The 18,162-nt window shown below is 38.8% G+C and overlaps 1 protein-coding gene across 1 annotated transcript; it reads left to right on the forward strand.

Moving 5' to 3' along the window:
- Positions 1 to 16,536: 16,536 nt before the first annotated feature.
- LOC100731013 (speckle-type POZ protein-like) lies at positions 16,537 to 17,625 on the forward strand. The gene has a single exon (XM_063233644.1). It carries the CDS (start codon positions 16,537 to 16,539, stop codon positions 17,623 to 17,625), a length of 1,089 nt encoding a protein of 362 aa, XP_063089714.1.
- Positions 17,626 to 18,162: the final 537 nt, after the last annotated feature.

An 18,162-nucleotide genomic window follows, 5' to 3' on the forward strand; every position in this document is an offset into this window, starting at 1 on the left:
GCCTGGGCTACAAATGAGTTCAAGGCCAACCTGAAATACATATCAAGACCTCATCTCAAGAATAAATAATTAAAAAGAAGAAATGATATGAAAACCATGAAAGAGTTTACTGTAGGATGAGTCCAGCTTCTCTTGTTCTACTTTGCCTCTAATAGAGAAATAATTATCTAAGGGTTTTGTGTGTGGTGGATATTAGTGGTAGCTTGTATTCCTGAACATTTGTGAAGACTTGGGATCCATTTACACATACACACACACACACACACACACGCATAGAGATATCCAAACACACACTTCATGTCAAATGAACAAGCTAAAGCAAGAAGATCATGCACTTCAATGTAATGCAGCATTATTATGGTAATAAAGAAGAGAGTGAAATAGAAATAAGTCCCTGCATATTGGAGGCACATCAAGGTTACACATATGGAAATAAAATGTATATTTTAATAAAATATAGCCTATATATGAAGGAGTATAAAAGCCACAAAAGCTCTGAGCATAATGTTGAAAATAGCACAATAACAAATTGAAGATCCAGAATATTTAACAATTTCTAAGGACTCTAAAGTACCATACTTACAGGCTACTTTTTAAAAAAGGGATGAAGTTGGGGATTAAATCTTGGGCTATTATATAAATGTAGATTGTTTTGTTTGAAACAAGATCTCACTAAGTTGCTAAATTGCTTAGGCTTTATCAAATACGTTAGCAAACTTGTTTCAGTCTACCAGGTGGCTGAGATTACTTCGGCCAAGCAAAGTTGAAGTTCTAAAACCAAAAGTCTCTCAATCAGCCACTGTCAACTCAAGTACTTTTGAAGTGACTGGTCACATGACTCTGTACCAGTTAATCCAAATCATCAATTTGATGAGATTAAGAGTCTCCTGATTTGGGAACTATGCTTCTAAGTGGATTCATTTATGGATGTTCATAGTTGAATGGGCTGTTAAGATTTGGGGCCCCCTGGAGCTGAGTTTCAGTGGCTGTGCCTGGGGTGGGGGAGAATCTCTCATTGGTCTTTCTCTTTGATCCTTTCCTTCTTGCCATGAAAACAAGTTTGCTCTACCAGGAAGTCCTTCATGAAGTTTCTGCCTGGAGCCATCTAAACTCTCAGGATACAAATCAAACTCCAACTCTCCTACTTTACATTATGTGTGTCAAGTATAGTTGTCTCAACAATGGAAATGCTGACCAGTGGCTCAGTAGTTTGCACAGCTGCCTGAATTTATTGTACATTGCCATGGTTTGGGTATGGTTTGAACTTTTTTTTTTTTTTTTTGGTACTAGAGATCAAATTCATCACTACATCCTTGCGAAGTAGGAGCTTAGGCTACTAAGCAAAGTCTAGTGCTAATTTGAACTCTTAAGTTCCAGTTTCCAGGAACTGGGTTCATAGTGTAGCAGTGATAAAGTAATGAAAGCTTAAAAGTTAGAACCTACTACAAGTTAATTAGGATATTAGAGTAATACACTCAGGGATAGAGAAAGTCTGGGTCACTCAGGGGAGTAGCTGAAGCTGAAAATGGATCACATGTGTGGCCAAAGCAAGGCCAATAAAAAGATCAGGGTCTTCCTGAGTCAAGTCACAGGGATTACTGCTCTAATCTGAAGATCACTGTGAGCCTGAGACAAGTTATATGGATAAGTTCTTACATAGAGAGGTTTCACATGATACTGAATCTCCCAGTGCTACATATAAATGTGCTACATCCAATGGAATGTGGCTTCCTCCTGCTCTTTCTCTCTCTGCTCCTGCTTTGTTGTAATTTCCATTAACAAAGAGGTCTGCAAATGGTCTCACCATTCTGTACTCTGACTCTTGTCCTTTTTCCCCATGCTCACACCATTTGTATCCTAGGAAAATTAAAAGTTGCAACTCACAGATGTGGGTCACATTTCATGGAAATGAATTAATCTCCAAAAGAATGAGTCATCACAGTTGAGATTAATGCAGGCCATGAATAATTCAGTAGCAGTAACTACTGTTATACCATCCATTCCTAGATTATCACCTGAGACAGATGCCTGAAACATTCTCTTAAATCTCAAGAGCAATGAGCTAAGAAAATTACTTCAGAAACTACACTGCTTCATAAAGCACTGTTATGTCAGCACAAAACACACAGAAATACCAGGACTCTTTGAAGAAATGACTGATTCTACATAAAGGGTTGAGAAATGCTAAATGTCCCTGAGGTGACTTCTTGTGTTTGAAAATCACCGTGAAAATCAATAGTGAGGAAATGCCCTGGTCTGCAGGAAAGCCCCCAGAATTTGTGTTGATCTATTTCATTTGCATACCTCCAAATAAAACTTAATTCCACCATCACACTTCTGCATAAAATGGTTAGATTATATGATTTGTCTGGGCAGCATATACTCAACTAAATACTTGGAAACCAAAAGCAGAATAGATATTGTTGTTCTTTCTATACCTAAGAAACCAAAACCCAAATAGATATTGGTGTTGATAAGCAATTTCTACACCTTCTAGTATTCTATTTAATAATCAAGTATAAATTACTGGATGGAGATCTACTCCAATCACTTAAAGAAAAAGAAATAAATAGCATCCAGTTTCCAAAGTAAATAATAAGATGTAGATAAATTTCCATATGTGGGTTACATAAAATGTAAACTTTGAAATCAGAAAGCAATGATTAAGGATAATGTTGTACTCCAAATATTAGCCCCCCAAAATGGTGTACAACAATGGGCAAGACATGTTTTGTGAAGAAAAAGGAGGGCTGTGGCACCAGTGACACAGTGCACCTGCAATTTGCAAAGCTGTGTAACCTGGTTAAAACATTTTGCAGACTTTTATAGAAAATATAATGAAGAAGGCCTTTGTTTCCCTTTGCTTGAAGACAGAGAAGTTTTGCAGGAATATACAATCCTTTGTCAGCTAATTTGAGCACTTAATTTTAGATAACATCTGCACTTTTCAGAGGGAAACAATGGTTAACATATCAATCAGGTCAGAGTCCCAGGAATTTACATTCCTTGCAGAGGGGAGATACAGTTAACACATCAATTAGGTAATATTCCAAGAAATTTACAGTCCTTTGCAGAGTGGAGCAATGGTTAACATATCCATTAGTTCACCCAGGAAGATGTTGCATACCAAACAGTATGATGGTGCTACAGCTATTTTATAACAATGTGCTCAGTGCCCCAGGGTGTCTAAATGTAGAAAACACTTATGTTTGCAAAGGGAATTAACAAGTAATTTGGTCATATAACTTGGACATTGGCAAACATAACACAAACACAATGAAGCTCTTTTTACTAGTGTGCAGCATTCCCCACTGATTTTTTGTCAGTGAACTAAATCATTTACTCATGGGTTTTCCAGACATTGGTATCTGTTTATAACCTTGTGTCTTTAAAATCATGAGCTTTATATTTTGAATCTGAGCTTTGACATAGTTTAACAATTTGTTTATAATAAAAGGTCCAATAGTTACACAGATGAGGAGGATTAGCAAAGGTCCTGTTCACTGCTGTTATTAAGGCTGTTAACTGAAGGGAGGAGAAAAAGCCAACATTTAAACAAGCTCTGTTCTGCCTGCCTGGCTTGTTCTTGCAATTGATTTTTGAGGTCAGCCATGACTCCAGAATGATTGATATACAAGCAACAATTTTTTTTTCTAAAGCCATAAAGAGGCCTCCTTCCTTTAGGAATAGGAAATCAAGACCCCACCAGTTTTTGTAAAACCATGTCAGCCAGTGAATTTAAAGAATCTGAAAGTGATAAGATTACACTGGTTGAGGGTGTAGGATTTTGGGGTCTCCCATGTAAAGAAAAGTAATGATCTCCTTGGGGTCTCCATAAGGGAGAACACATAAGAACAAGACTGTCACATACATTTGGCAATCTTAAGCTTTGCCAAGTCCTTGGAGGGAACGACAGTCCACTTATCTGTAGGTTGATCGCCATCAGATGCCATGACCAGCTTGAAGTGGGAATGATGAATCGAGGCAGGCTTTCCAGTGACTTTGACAGAAGTTGGAGTGCTGAGGACCACAGTGTAGGGATCTTCCCATTACAGCTCAGGATATTCACAGTGATGCCTATTGATGAGGACTAGTGTCCCAGGTTCTACTGCAGGGCATTCGTCCTCATAGTGGCCTGCAGGCTGAAGATGTTGTTGTCTGAATAACTGTTGGATGGAAGTCAGAACTGGCTGAACGGCCATGGAACAACTTAATAAGATCTTGATTAGCTAAATCAGCTAATTTTTTTCTCAGAAAATTTAGGAATAAGAGGAGGGGGGACTCCCATACAAAGCCTGTGAAGGGGAAACACCTGCAACATATGGGGCTCATCACCCACACAAAAAAGCAAAAAGAAGTAGACTTAACCAGTTCTCACCAGTTTCCAAGGCCATCTTAGTTATTACGGTTTTTAAAGTCTTGTTTATTCTTTCTACTTGTCTGAACTTTGAGGCCAGAAAACACACTGGAGTTTCCAATGAATCTGCAAAGCATGGGTTACCTTTTGAGTTATCTGGGCTATAAAAACCAGGCCATTGTCAGACCCCATGGATTAGGGGAGGCCAAATCAGGGAAACTGCTGTCAGTGTGGACTCAGATTTAGTAGCCAAAGCTTCCACCGATCCAGGGAAAATTATCTATCATTACTAATAAGTACTTATTCCCTAGAAGTCCAGGCTTTTATAATTCTCTGAAACCTATTTCCCAATGTTCTCCAGGCATAGTCCCATGGTAGCCAGTGGTTTCTATTTGTTGCAGTCACTTTGGGTTCACTAATTCACGTTGAGAGCACCTGAGACTCACAGACTGGGTATGTTTTGATATTAACTCCCAGGGATTGCTCAAAATTGAGCAGACGGATGCAAATCTTTTCAAATGTAAACAGGCTCTGAAAGAGTAGGTGGGATCAACAGTCATGTAAGGGATATCTCAATCCTCACTGATTTTGTGGCTACCTTTCAGAAGGTGGTGTCTACCAAATTATTTCCTCATATAACAAGGTCATTTCCTGCCGATGGGCTCTATAATGGATAATAGGCACCTTCCTTGGCATCAAGATGGAATCCCACAAGTCCAAATATTTGGGAGCATTTTTAGTCTTGTGGTCCCCAGAAGTCAATAATCCCCATTCCTGGTAAATAGTCCCATGAACGTGAGCTGTAGCAAATGCATATCTGCTATCGGGATAGATATTTCTATCTTTACCTTCTAACAGCTTGAGGGCCTCAGTAAGGGCAATGAGTTCAGTTTACTTGCTAATGTCCCTGGCTCCATGGTTTGTTCCCATAGAATCTGAAGGTCTGTGGTGATGGCAGCTTCCACGACCTGCTTATCTTGATAGATGTCACTGCTTCCATTAGTGAAATATGATGGAACCCGGATAGTGGCTCATCTGTCAAGTCTGGTCCCCAGTATAGTCATGGCAGGGCAAGGAGGGTTCATCATTAGGCAGAAGAGTAGCATGGTTTAAAGTTACTGTCCCCTTAAAACTGATTGTAGTCGGATCCAGAAGTAATGCTTGATAATGCATGACTTGCGAGTTGGGCAATCATCAGTCTCATGAAGCCTTGATGAGAGTCTCCAGTGAATGGGAAGGGACAATTAAGAGTTTCTGTCTAAAAGTCAATTTTTGAGCTTCCACTTCCAAGAGGACCACTGGGGAAAGATCCCTCAGAAAAGGTGGCCATGTGTCTACCACAAAATTACGTCTCTTGGAAAGGTAGGTAGCAGGCCTCTGCCAGGGTCTCAAACTCTGGGTCAGTCCTATGACTCCTAGAAATTCTTGCTGTTGCTTTTTAGTCACAGAAACTGGAATCTGTTGGCTGGCTTGCACCCACTTGGAGGAAAGAGTCCATTTTCCTTCCTGGATTTGGTTACTTAGGTAGGTCACATATTTTTGGCTTATTTGGACCTTTTGCAGAGACCCTATAGTGCAGCACATCTAAAGCCCACAGAAGATCTTCAGACAGTCTTTTCATCAATGCCCCTTCTCTTAGAAATAAGCACATTGACTTTATCTAAGGACATATGAGACTTCGCATCAGACTAGGTGAATTTTTCAACTAGCATTTCCAGAACCTTTTTCTACTTCTGGTGCTAAGGGTCCTCCTGGTGGTCAAATACCTTTTGGGCAATCTCTAATAACTGACTGAGGGACATTTCCTCAAAACCTTCAAATTTTTGCAATTTTTGCTTAATATCAGGGGCTGTTTGGGTTACAAAGGCAGTATTAATGGCTCTTGCATTTTTAGGTGCTACCGGTGTATAAATGTGATAGGCCTTTTGCAATCTTTTCAGAAAACCCTGAGGGAGACTCATTAGCCAATTGTCTCACTTCTTCTACCTTGGGAAAATTGGTGGGTTTTCTTCAGTGCCCATCATGGCTACCTAGATGGTGATACCGAGGGAGAACCTCCTTACCGCTGGTTGTCCAATTGGGGTGGGACAAATGGAAAACACAGTTTTGGCATTTTGGATCAGAGGACAGGTTTCATCTGGATGGCACATTGCTTTTTGTCCCAGGGTGCCATGTGGCAGGCCATTGTTCTACTGAAATTATATACTTAATAAAAGAGCTTTTTCATAGGTAACAAAATTTATCTGTACCATATAGTCTCCCAGATGTGCATAGCACATCTAAGAACTTGCATTTTACCTTTGTAATCACCAATCAAATTAGGCACAATAGTTATTCTTATTCCTTTTAAATTTAGATAAGATTGTTCCTGCACAATACCAAGTCTTCCTTTAGGTGGGGGAACCCAAATTCCTGTGCCAGAAAGCATTTCTTCTTTTACATTCTGGCAAAGCCAGGCATTTTTACTTTAAGACAAAACCATTTCCTTTATCCCCCTTTTTTCTTTTTCTTTTTTTTTTTTTTAGCTTACCACCAGTCAATTACCTCCTCTCTGGCTTTTTAGACAATATTAAAACCTTTAACAAAATCATTGAATTGACATTCATTTAGTAGTCTCAAACATATTTAATCATTTCATGTTGTTTCATTACATTAAAATGCTACACTTTAAAAACTTTAACTTTCTTAACTGGTTCAATTACAGTATGACCTGGTTTCCCTTGGTAAATTTAATATGATTCTTAAAACATATATATATATATATATATATATATATATATATATATACATATACATACATATATATATATATATATATATATATATAATTTTAACCAGAAATAAAAATACTTTTAAAAGCATGTCGAGCTTGTAAGTAATCAACTGAGGACTAAAACACTAAACAAGGCATCACAAAAACAAGACCAACATTAAAGACACAAATGAAGATTTTTCTGTCCACAGTTTGGTGATCTAAAGGAAATAATTTTCATTATGAACCTTGAGTCCAATGAGCACATGGATCCTGCAACAAAAATGATCAATGAGTCCCTAAAAGTTAGTAACAAATTCGCCAAGTTCAAATGGGAAAAAAAAAAAAGAATTCCAAAGTTAGTAATAGATTCAAATTGGTGGTCAACTCCAAAGTAAAAAACACTGAACATAAAGGCAAATGAGCAAGAAGCTCTAAATCACAAATCGGTGAGCAACCCCAAGCCACAAAAAGGCCCCAAAGCACAAATGGGCAAGAAGCCACAAAGCACAAACAGGCCCCAAAGCACAAACAGGCCCCAAAGCAAAAACGGGCCCCAAAGCACAGACGGGCAAGATCCCAAATCACAAACGGGTAACAAGCCAAAAACACAGACTGGCCAACAGCCCTAATCACACACAGGCAAAAAGGCCCAAGTTATACATGGGCAAAAGCGCTAAATTACAAATATGCAAAAAGCCCCTGGAAGGTATCCCATTCCATCTGAAGTTACAAGTGTGTGCACCCAAATGACAAACAGGCTAAAAGATCCAAATACTTACAGATGTTTAGATGATTGATTGGTGAAATATAATTTGGTGAGGGTCCCCTATTATCCCTGATGAGCCCCCAAATGTTGTAACCCCAAAACAAGCCCCAAAATATGTTGTCCAAACATGGAACAAGACATGATTTGTGAAGAAAAAGGAGCACTGTTTATTTAACCTGGCATAGTGACACAGTGCAAAGCTGTGTAACCTGCTTAAAACATTTTACAGACTTTTATAGAAAGTTCAGTTAAGGCTTTTGTTTTCTTTTGCTTGAGGACAGAGAAGTTTCATAGGAATTTACATGTGGGAAGCCCTGAAATTGACAGCCACCTTACCATCTTCATGCTGTACCAACTTAATGCCCTCTAGGAGTTAGGTTTGGTAATTAAGCAGCATCTTGCATAACTTGTTTAGCCTGCCCCATTATTCAGGGACTATGCATATTGAGCCCGCATGTGGGAAATTCCAACTGACCTAAGAATCTCCATTTGCCACTGTTGCTAAGTTACCTTCTGATGTCTCAGCACCCAAAATCCCTCCTCCCCAATATCCTATATATTTGCTACTCCTTCCATGAATAACCGAGACTTGATTGGAATTCATCTTGTCTCTGGCTCTTTGTGTCTCTTGCTCCCTTTTCATCCCCACTCCCCTTCTAGGGCCTCCGTGGATTTACTCACAGGCCTGGTCATTTACAATTCATTGTCAGCTAATTTTAACACATAATTTTAGATTACATCTCTGCTTTGCAGAAGGGAAAAATGGTTAACATATCAATCAGGTTAGATTCCCAGGAACTTACAATCCTTTGCAGAGAGGAGCAATGGCTAACATACCAGTTAAGTCACCCACAATGATGGTGCATTCAGAACAGTATGATGGCACTACAGATATTTTATAACAATGTGGTCGGTGCCCCAGGGAGTACGGTTGTAGAAAATGGTTATTTCTGCAAAGGGAATTAATAAGTAATTTTGTCATATAACTTGGGCATTGGAAAACACAACACAAATATAATGAAGCTCTTTTTGCTAGTATACAGCATATAATAATCAATTGTAAAATGCTGTGAACAAGTTAGCAGTTATCTGTGTCTTGAAGAGATGGAATGAGTGATTTCCAGTAAAACAACGGTGATGGCTTAGAATATTGGACTCAGAATGACCACAATGACTAAGCACTTTGACATTCAGTTGGAAAGCAGAACTGGATCATGAGGCTGTATAACACTTCTGAGTATGGTAGAAAACTGGAGCACAAATCTGAGTTTGTGAAAGCAGACAAAAGAAAAGCTTTGGAAGAAATCAAGTGATATTTATCCCTGAAGTGGTAGGCTTTCTTCTTTTCTTCTTCCTTTCCTTCCTTCCTTCCTTTTTTGCTTCCTCCCTTCCTTCCTTTTTTCCTGCCTCCCTCCCTCCATTCCTTCCTTCCCTCTATCCTTTAATGCTTTTGGTTTTTTGATTCAGGTTAGTATGTAATGCCAAATGCCTTGAAATTGCAATGATTTTCCAGCCTCATCCTCCTGAGTGCTGGGATTACTGATGTGTGCTAAAACATCCTGCAATTCAGGATTATTTTTTTGTATTTTAAAGGGGATAAAATTAAACACAGCAAAACAGAACAAAATAAGACATAAGAAAGCAATGTAAGAGATATAAATTTCAAAGCTAGATGAACTCAGATCGTCACTATCTATCATATTGTCTCTTGTTTTCTTCCAAATAATTGTCCATGCCTTGGCATACAGAGAAGTCATTAAAAAAACATATAAAACTGATCTGAACAGAATGAGAGAGGCATTTTAGATCTTCAGTACCAGACAACAAGGAAGTCACTAATGGCTGTCCAAGAGTCTCTAGTTCACTTCAAAAAAGTTGTCCATACTTTCAGGTATATTGAAGCTAAGTTAAAACAAACAGGCTAAAATAACACCATTATTTAGAACAAAGCAAAACATGGATAAAAGTATTGGCCTTCAAAGAAATAATAGAAGGAAATCTCCTCTTATGCTCTACTTTGTTCTGTTTTGTTGTGTTTAATTTTATCCCCTTAAATTTACAAAAACAAGAATCCTGAGTTGCAGGATGTGGTAGCACACATCTATACTGCCAGCACTCAGTAGGCTGAGGCTGAAAAATCAGTGCAATTTCAAGGATATTTGGCATTACATAATAACCTGGATCAAAAACCAAAAGAATGCAAAGAAAGAAAGAAGGGATGAATAAAGGAAGGATGGAAGTAAGAAGCAAAGGGAAGAAGAAGAAGAAAGAAAGAAAGACTACCACTTCACAGACAGGTGTCACTTGCTTCATTAACAAGCTTCTCTTTTGTCTGATTTCACATATTCAGATTTGTGTTCCAGTTTTTTACAGGACTCAGAACTTTTATAGACCCTCATGATCTAGTTCTGCTTTTGAACTAAATAGCAAAATGCTTAGTCACTGGGGACACTGAGTCCATAATTTTTAGCTACCACTTTTCTTTTCCTGGGACACATTCACTCCATCACTTAAAGACATGGGAAACTTGCTAACTTATTCACATCTTTTTATAATTGATTAATATCTTAATCATTGCTTTCAAAGTTTAAAGTCTAATATTTATGTAACACAGATATGGAAATTTGTCCACATCTTATTACTTACATTGGAAACTGGATGCTATTTATCTCTTTTTCTTTAAGTGTTTGGAGTAAATGTCCAACCAGTAATTTATATTTGGTTATTAAATAGAATAGTATGAGGTGTATGTCTTAGTTACTTTTGACTTGTTGCTGAGACAAAATACCTGAAGCTAAGCTGGGAAAGGAAAGGTTTATTTCTTACAGTTTTTGGAGGTTTCAGTCTACACTCAGTTGGCTCCAATTCAGGTGGGCATGGCTGAGGCACAATCCATCATGGCTGCAGTCATAAAATAGGAAACAGGAAAAAGCAAGTCCTACCTTTTTCGTGCCATTACATCACATCCTGGCTCCACCCCTTTGTTGGTGGAGCACTGACACTATCAATCCAATCACTGTCTAAATGAACCAATCACAAATACACAATGCAAACTCATGAGGCCTGGGGGACACAGACATAAATCATGACAGTGTAGAAACTGCTTACCAACACTAATATCTATTCTTCTTTTGGTTTTCTAGTGTTTAGCTGAGCACATTTTGACCAGATAAATCATATTACCTAACTTTTTGTCCAGTGAGTGTGATGATGAGATTAGGTTCTATTTGGAAGTGTGCAAATGAAAGAGATCCACAAAATTTCTAGGGGCTTTCTTACAGACAAGAGTATTTCCTCACTATTCATTTTTACTGTGGTTTTCAAACACAAGAAGTCATCTCAGGGACATTTATCTTTTCTCTACCCTATATTTGGAATCAGACATTTCTTCAAAGAATCCTGGTATTTCTGTGTGTTTTGTGCTTATATAAAAGGCTTTATGAAGCAGTGTAGTTTCCGAAGTAATTTACTTAGCTCACTGCTTTTGAGATTTAAGAGAATGTTTCAGGCATCTATTTGTCTCAGGTGATAATCTAGGGATGGATGGTATAACAGTAGGTATTGCTACTGAATTATTCATGGCATGAATTAATCTCTACTGTGATGACTCATTCTTTTGGAGATTAATTAATTCCCATGAAATGTGACCCATATGTGAGTTGCAACTTTCAATTTTCCTAGGATACAAATGGTGTGAGCATGGGGAAAAAGGACAAGAGGCAGAGTACAGAATGGTGAGACCATTTGCAGACCTCTTTGTTAATGGAAATTACAACAAAGCAGGAGCAGAGAGACAAAGAGCAGGAGGAAGCCACATTCCATTGGATGTAGCACTGGGAGATTCAGTATCATGTGCAACCTCTCCATCTAAGAACTTATCCATATAACTTGTCTCAGGCTCACAGTGATCTTCAGATTAGAGCAGTAATCCCTGTGACTTGACTCAGGAAGACCCTGTTCTTCTTACTAGCCCTGCTATGGCCATATATGTGATCCATTTTCAGCTTCAGCTACTCCCCTGAGTGAGCCAGACTTTCTCTACCCCTGATTGTAGTGCTCTAAAACCCTATTTAACTTGTAGTAGGTTCTAACTCTTAAGGCTTCATTACTTTATCACTGCTACAACTATGAACCCAGTTCCCAGAAAATGAAATTTAAGAGTTCAAATCAGCACAAGACTTTGCTCAGTAGCCTAAGCTCCTACTTCACAAGCATGTAGTCATGAATTTGATCTCTAGTACCAAAAAAGGAGTTCAAGCCATACCAAAACCACGGCAATGTGCAATAATTCAGGCAGCTGTGCAAACTACTGAGCCCCTGGTCAGCATTTCCATTGTTGAGACAAATATACTTGTCACACATAACAAAGCAGGAGAGGTGGAGTTTGATTTGTATCCTCAGAGTTTAGATGGCTCCAGGCAGAAACTTCATGAAAGAACTTCCTAGTAGAGCAAATTTGTTGTTTTCATGGCAAGAAGGAAAGGATCAAAGAGAAAGAGCAGCGAGAGATTCTCCCCCACCCCAGGCACAGCCACCGCAACTCAGCTCCAGCGGGCCCCAACTCTTAACAGCACATTCAACTATGAACATTCATGGAAAAATCCACTTAGGAGTATAGTTCCCAAATCAGGAGACTCTTAATCTCATCAAATTGATGATTTGGATTAACTGGCACAGAGTCATGTGACCAGTCACTCCAAAGGTACTTGAAGGGGCAGTGGCAGATAAAATTGCTGTGTGGAGATTTTTGGTTTTAGAACTTCAATTTAGCTGGGCTGAAGTAATCTCAGACACCTGGTCGTGAAATAGGTTTACTAAAATATTTGATAAATCCTAGGCAAGTTAGCAAATTAGTGAGGTCTTTTTTCAAACAAAACAATCTAAATTGGTATGATAATCCAAGATATAGTCCCCAACACCATACCTTAAAATAAAGCCCCCTGTAAAAATGGTATTTTAAAGTCCTTAGAAATTGATTAATTTTTTGGATATTCAGGTTGTTATTGTGCTATTTTCAACATTGTGCTCAGAGCTTTTGTCTCTGATACACTAATTCACATTTTGGCTATATTTTATTAAAAATATACTTTTTTGCCATGTGTGTAACTTTGTTGTGCCTCCAATATGCAGTGACTTATTTCTATGTTGTACTCTTATTTATCATCATAATACCACTGCATTACATTGAAGTGTATGAACTGCTTGCTTTACCGTGTTCATGGGACATGAATTGTGTGTTTGCATATAAGTGTGTGTGTGTGTGTGTGTGTGTGTGTGTGTGTGTGTGTGTAAATGGATCTCAAATCTTCACACATGTGCAAGAATGTAACCTACAATTGATATTCTCCACACACAATCCATGAGATAATTATATCTCTAGTAGAGGCAAAGTGGAACAAGAGTAGCTTGACACATCCTCAAATAAACACTTTGGTTGTTTTCATAGCATTTTTTCTTCTTCTTCTTCTTTTTTTTTTTTTTTTTTTTTGTCTTTTGTTGAGACAGTGTCTTGCTATGCGGTTCAGGCTGGACTTGAACTCACTTTGCAGCCTAGGCTGGGCTCCAATTTATAACAATCCTCCAACATCAGCCTGAGTAATCCCGAGCGCTGGGATTACAGGTGTGAGCCACCACACCCGATTTATACCATTTCTTCTTTATTTAGGACTGAAATTTTAGAATCACTAGCACTTTCTGTTCTTGACCAACTCAAGTAGGATTGTACTTCTACAGAAGTTTCTCCTAAACTGGTATTTCTTCCTATAAGCATGTTTTGTTCACCATAATTGAGTGTTCATAGGGTTCAGACTATTCAATTCCTTCTACTCTTACTTGAAACTTCAAACCACAAAGCTTCCTGCAGTGTTGCCTTATATTCTCACATTTCCATTTGTAGAATTTCTGCATTTTTGTGATGATATGGGAGTTTAATTCCTCTCAAGTCTATCAGAAATCTTTCTGTATTTCTTTCACTCCTTCATGCATGGTTTGATTACTGTTGATTCTTTATATGTCCTTGTGAGAAATGATCTAGCTATATAGTTCTCACTGATCTTAAATTAGCAAGGATTCTCCAACCTCAACCTCTGGAGTGCTGGGATTAGGGGAGTGTACCACTCAACCTAGCTGCTGTTGATTCATGAACACTCAAATTTGAGAAACCTGCCTTACTGCTTTAGAAATTAGGCAATAGAATAAAAAGACACAGTGGCCTTGTTTACAGTCCCAGAACACAACAGTCTCAGGCAGTAGGATGATGGAAACTAAGGCTTGCTTGGACTACAAGCAAGACACTCTTTCAAATTTCAAACAAAGAAATAAATGACAAATACTAAAGAAATTCAAAAGTAGCAAAAAGTAATCTTTTTCTTTAATGAGTCAAAATACTGGTGGTGTAAGTATTAACTTAATCTGTTAATTTGAGTAAGCATGCCTAACTCCATGGGATTAGACCCACCCTAGGGTGGATACTCCCCTAAGTGGTATAAAAGGGAAGCCAAGAATGAAGAGTTACATCTTTTCCAGAAGAAATAACACCTTTCTCAACTCAGATCCAAGCCTTCAACAGGATTCTCTGTGTCTTCAGCCTGACAACAGACTTTTTGTGTCTCCCATATGTGACTCTGCATGCAGTTTTGGTAAGTATTCTTCGAACTTTTTGCAGATTTGATTACATTGCACTAAATCTGTTTATTTAGAGAGCACTGCCAGTCACAGGTAGGGATAATTTAGGTAGTTTACATTGGTCTGTATCATAGTATCTTAGATTTAAATCAACAAGGAGCCCTTGTGGAAGCAGCACTATTTCATTTTAATTCATCTTCATGGCATTACTATTAGAAAGCAATAAGAATACTGACTGGACATGCTTAAGGGGAGTCAGACAGTGGGTGAGCTCCAAGATTGGCATGATGTCATTAAGGACAGTTTTCTGTCACTTGTCCTGAAAAATAATTCTCCCTTGTCATGGGCAAGCTTCTCTTCCATGAGCCTCAGTTTTTCTTCAGCTGTTGATCTTCCCTAGTGGTGGCAGGCCTGTGTCAGCCAGCCAAAGGGCACAAGTAAATCACTCCTCTAGAAGGCTTGATGTGCATACTGCTTATGAGAATAGGGAACCCAGGTCTCTCTGTCAGCGACTTTGGTTGATTCCAGGTGCACTATTTGTTCCCAGTTGCAACTATATGAATCAAATGGGATGGATTGGGGAAGTTACCCAGATTAGCCTGGCTGCTCTCACGTAGGAGAGGAGGACAAAGGATTGATAAACCAGGAGAATACTGAAGAGAATTGTCCCAGTTATTTGGGATCAAAGAGGGAGCAAAGGAGAGCAAGTGAGTGGGATAGACATCTGCTGGTCAAATCACAGGCTCCTAATGCCAGAGCAGGGACAATAGAGAGAGGTACAGCATTTTTTCTCTTATCCTGAGGAAGGTTTTTAACCCATCAAATTCCAAAATTCTGTGTGAAGTACAATACAGTGTCATAGGCCAAAAGCGTCGATGAGGAAAGGTGTTTCATTTGGCCCATATAACAATGGCTTCAGAGCCACAGTTTCTCTGAAGTACACTCTAGTTACCCGTCAAACACATGGACTGCTTCAGAATGTTAATAGCAATGGGAAGGTGTTAGTGATACAGTTGACCAAGAGGCACGCTAGCTTGCTCTTTTAATCCCAGCATTCTTGGGGATTTACGTAGGAGGTCTCTGAAAAGTGCACCCCAAATTTGGAAGCCTAGTGAATTAATTAGACTGAATCTCAACACCATAAAATGAATAAAAGGACAAGACATGTAATTCAGTGTGCAGTCTCTATGCTCAATCTCCAGTAGTAAAAAACAAAACAAGATGCACTGTGTCATAGAATGTCATCAGAAGGTAGATTTTTAATAATGTAATTTGCTGCTTGTAGGACTAAATTTTGCTGTGGAGTTCCAGCTCTACTCAATGCTTAGTGATTCTCATGCCACAGTCATCTGAGTGGTAAAATTATATGCATATATAGTGGTATAAGTATTAACTGAATGTGTTAATTTGATTAAAGCATGCCTAACTCAAATGGATTTAAATAGCATAGGAATACCCACTCTAGGGTGGATCCCCACCTTTTATACCACTTAGGCGAGTATCCACCCTAGGGTGGGTCTAATCCCATGGAGTTAGGCATGCTTACTCAAATTAACAGATTAAGTTAATACTTACACCACCAGTATTTTGTCTCACTACAGAAAAAGATTACTTTTTGCTACTTTTGAATTTCTTTTTTATTTGTCATTTATTTCTTTGTTTGAAATTTGAAAGTGTCTCTTGCTTGTAGTCCTTTGCATAAAAGGAAGCAAAAAAGGAAGGGTTACATCTGTTCCAGAAGAACTCAAACTGTACTCAAAAAATATTAAAAAGGGGATTTCTTTAGTGAATTGTTTTTTAAAGGAATCAAGACAGGACTGAATAGTGACTAATTATTAAGTAAATATTGGTAAATGTAAGTCTGATTAATTAATTTTTTAAATCTACACATCAGGCTATCTAGTTTGTGACTGCCTTATCTTCCTGCTTGTCTTGGATCTGCTGAATAGAGTGACATGTCTACAGTCTGGTGAAGAAAGAAAACCTGGGAGACCTTCTTTCACTTTCACACTGGTGCTGTCAGGAATTCAAGAAATGTCCAGTGGGCCAGTAGCTGAGAACCAGCATGCCACAGAGATCAAAGTAGTGAAATTCTCCTACATGTGGACCATCAGTAACTTTAGCTTTTCCCTAAAGGAAATAGGTAGTGCCATTGAAAGTTCAACCTTTTCACCTGAAGCAAATGATAACCTGAAATGGTGCTTACGAGTATATCCAAAAGGGATCAATGAAGAAAGCAAAGATTACCTGTCCCTATGTCTGGCACTGATCAGCTGCCCGATGGGAGAAGCTTGGGCAAAATTCACATTTTATATTGTGAATGATAAAGGACAGAACACCAAAGGTCTAGCGAGTCAAGAAATTCAGAGATTTGATCCAGGCACAGAATGGGGATTCAGAAAATTCATCCTTAGAGATTTTCTTTTGGATGCAACCAATGGGCTACTCCCTGATGACAAGCTGACCCTCTTCTGTGAGGTGAAAGTGACACAAGACACTACCGACAGTTTTAGCCTGAATCACAAGAATATAGTGAAGGCTTGTGAGAATTGGTTAGCAAGTGATCTAGCAGGGCTGTGGAAGAATTCCCTGTTGGCAGACTGTTGCTTCTTTGTGGCTGGCCAGGAATTCCAGGCTCACAAAGCCATCTTAGCAGCTCGTTCTCCAGTTTTCAAGGCCATGTTTCAACATGAAATGCAGGAGAGCATAAACAATCGAGTTGAAATCAGTGATATGGAGCCTGAAGTTTTCAAGGAAATAATGTTCTTCATGTACACTGGAAAGGCACCAAACCTTGGCAGAGTGGCACCTGATCTGCTGGCAGCTGCAGACAGGTATGGCCTGGGACGCCTGAAGCTCATGTGTGAGAAACACCTCTGCTGCAATCTCTCTGTGAAGAATGTCATCAAAATCCTCATCTTGGCTGACTTCCACAGTGCACATCAGTTGAAAGTTTGTGCAGTGGATTTCATCAACTCGCATATTTCTGACATCCTAGAGACTGAGGAGTGGAAGTCCTTAGTGGTGTCACACCCTCATTTGGTGGCTGAAGCCTACCAGTCTCTGGCTTCCATGCATTGTGCTTTCCTGGGACCCCCATATAAGCGTGTAAGGCTGTCCTAATATCCAACCTGTCCATTTATCTCCCACAAACAGGGGTCACAGTGGTTACCACTGAGCCTTTGCTAGAGAGGACAATCTTTGGAGTGTTCACACTTCTTCAAGGAAACACTGAATTTTGTTTGTCCCTAGGAATAGATGGCACCAATTTTCAATTTTAATAATGAGCAGATAGGAACTTAAAATTTAGGAGAGTAACTTTTGAAAAGTCCTCAGAATGTAAGTTAGAGGTAATCAGAATTCTGGCTTTTACAATATAATGCATGCTAATTTTTGCAGTGTTGATCCCAAAGTAAAAATCAAAGGATTCAGCAGCAAAACAGACACACCTAGGGGTAGATCTGCCATAAGAAAGTAGGACGTTTGTCTCTTCCTTCATTTTTTTTTTCATGAATAAAGTTTAATCTTACTTTATGCAGTTGTGTGAGTTCTTTTCCTTTTTGTACATTGAATAGTTAAAAGTCTGGGGAAATTTGAGGATGGCCAGATGCCTTGAAGCCCACCCATGTGCTGGAATCCCAGATTTATATTCGCACTAAT

This window comes from Cavia porcellus, unplaced genomic scaffold (genome assembly GCF_034190915.1).
Source record: "Cavia porcellus strain 051 isolate PalLab524CR breed Dunkin Hartley unplaced genomic scaffold, mCavPor4.1 scaffold_23, whole genome shotgun sequence".
NCBI classification, from domain to species: Eukaryota; Metazoa; Chordata; class Mammalia; order Rodentia; family Caviidae; genus Cavia; species Cavia porcellus.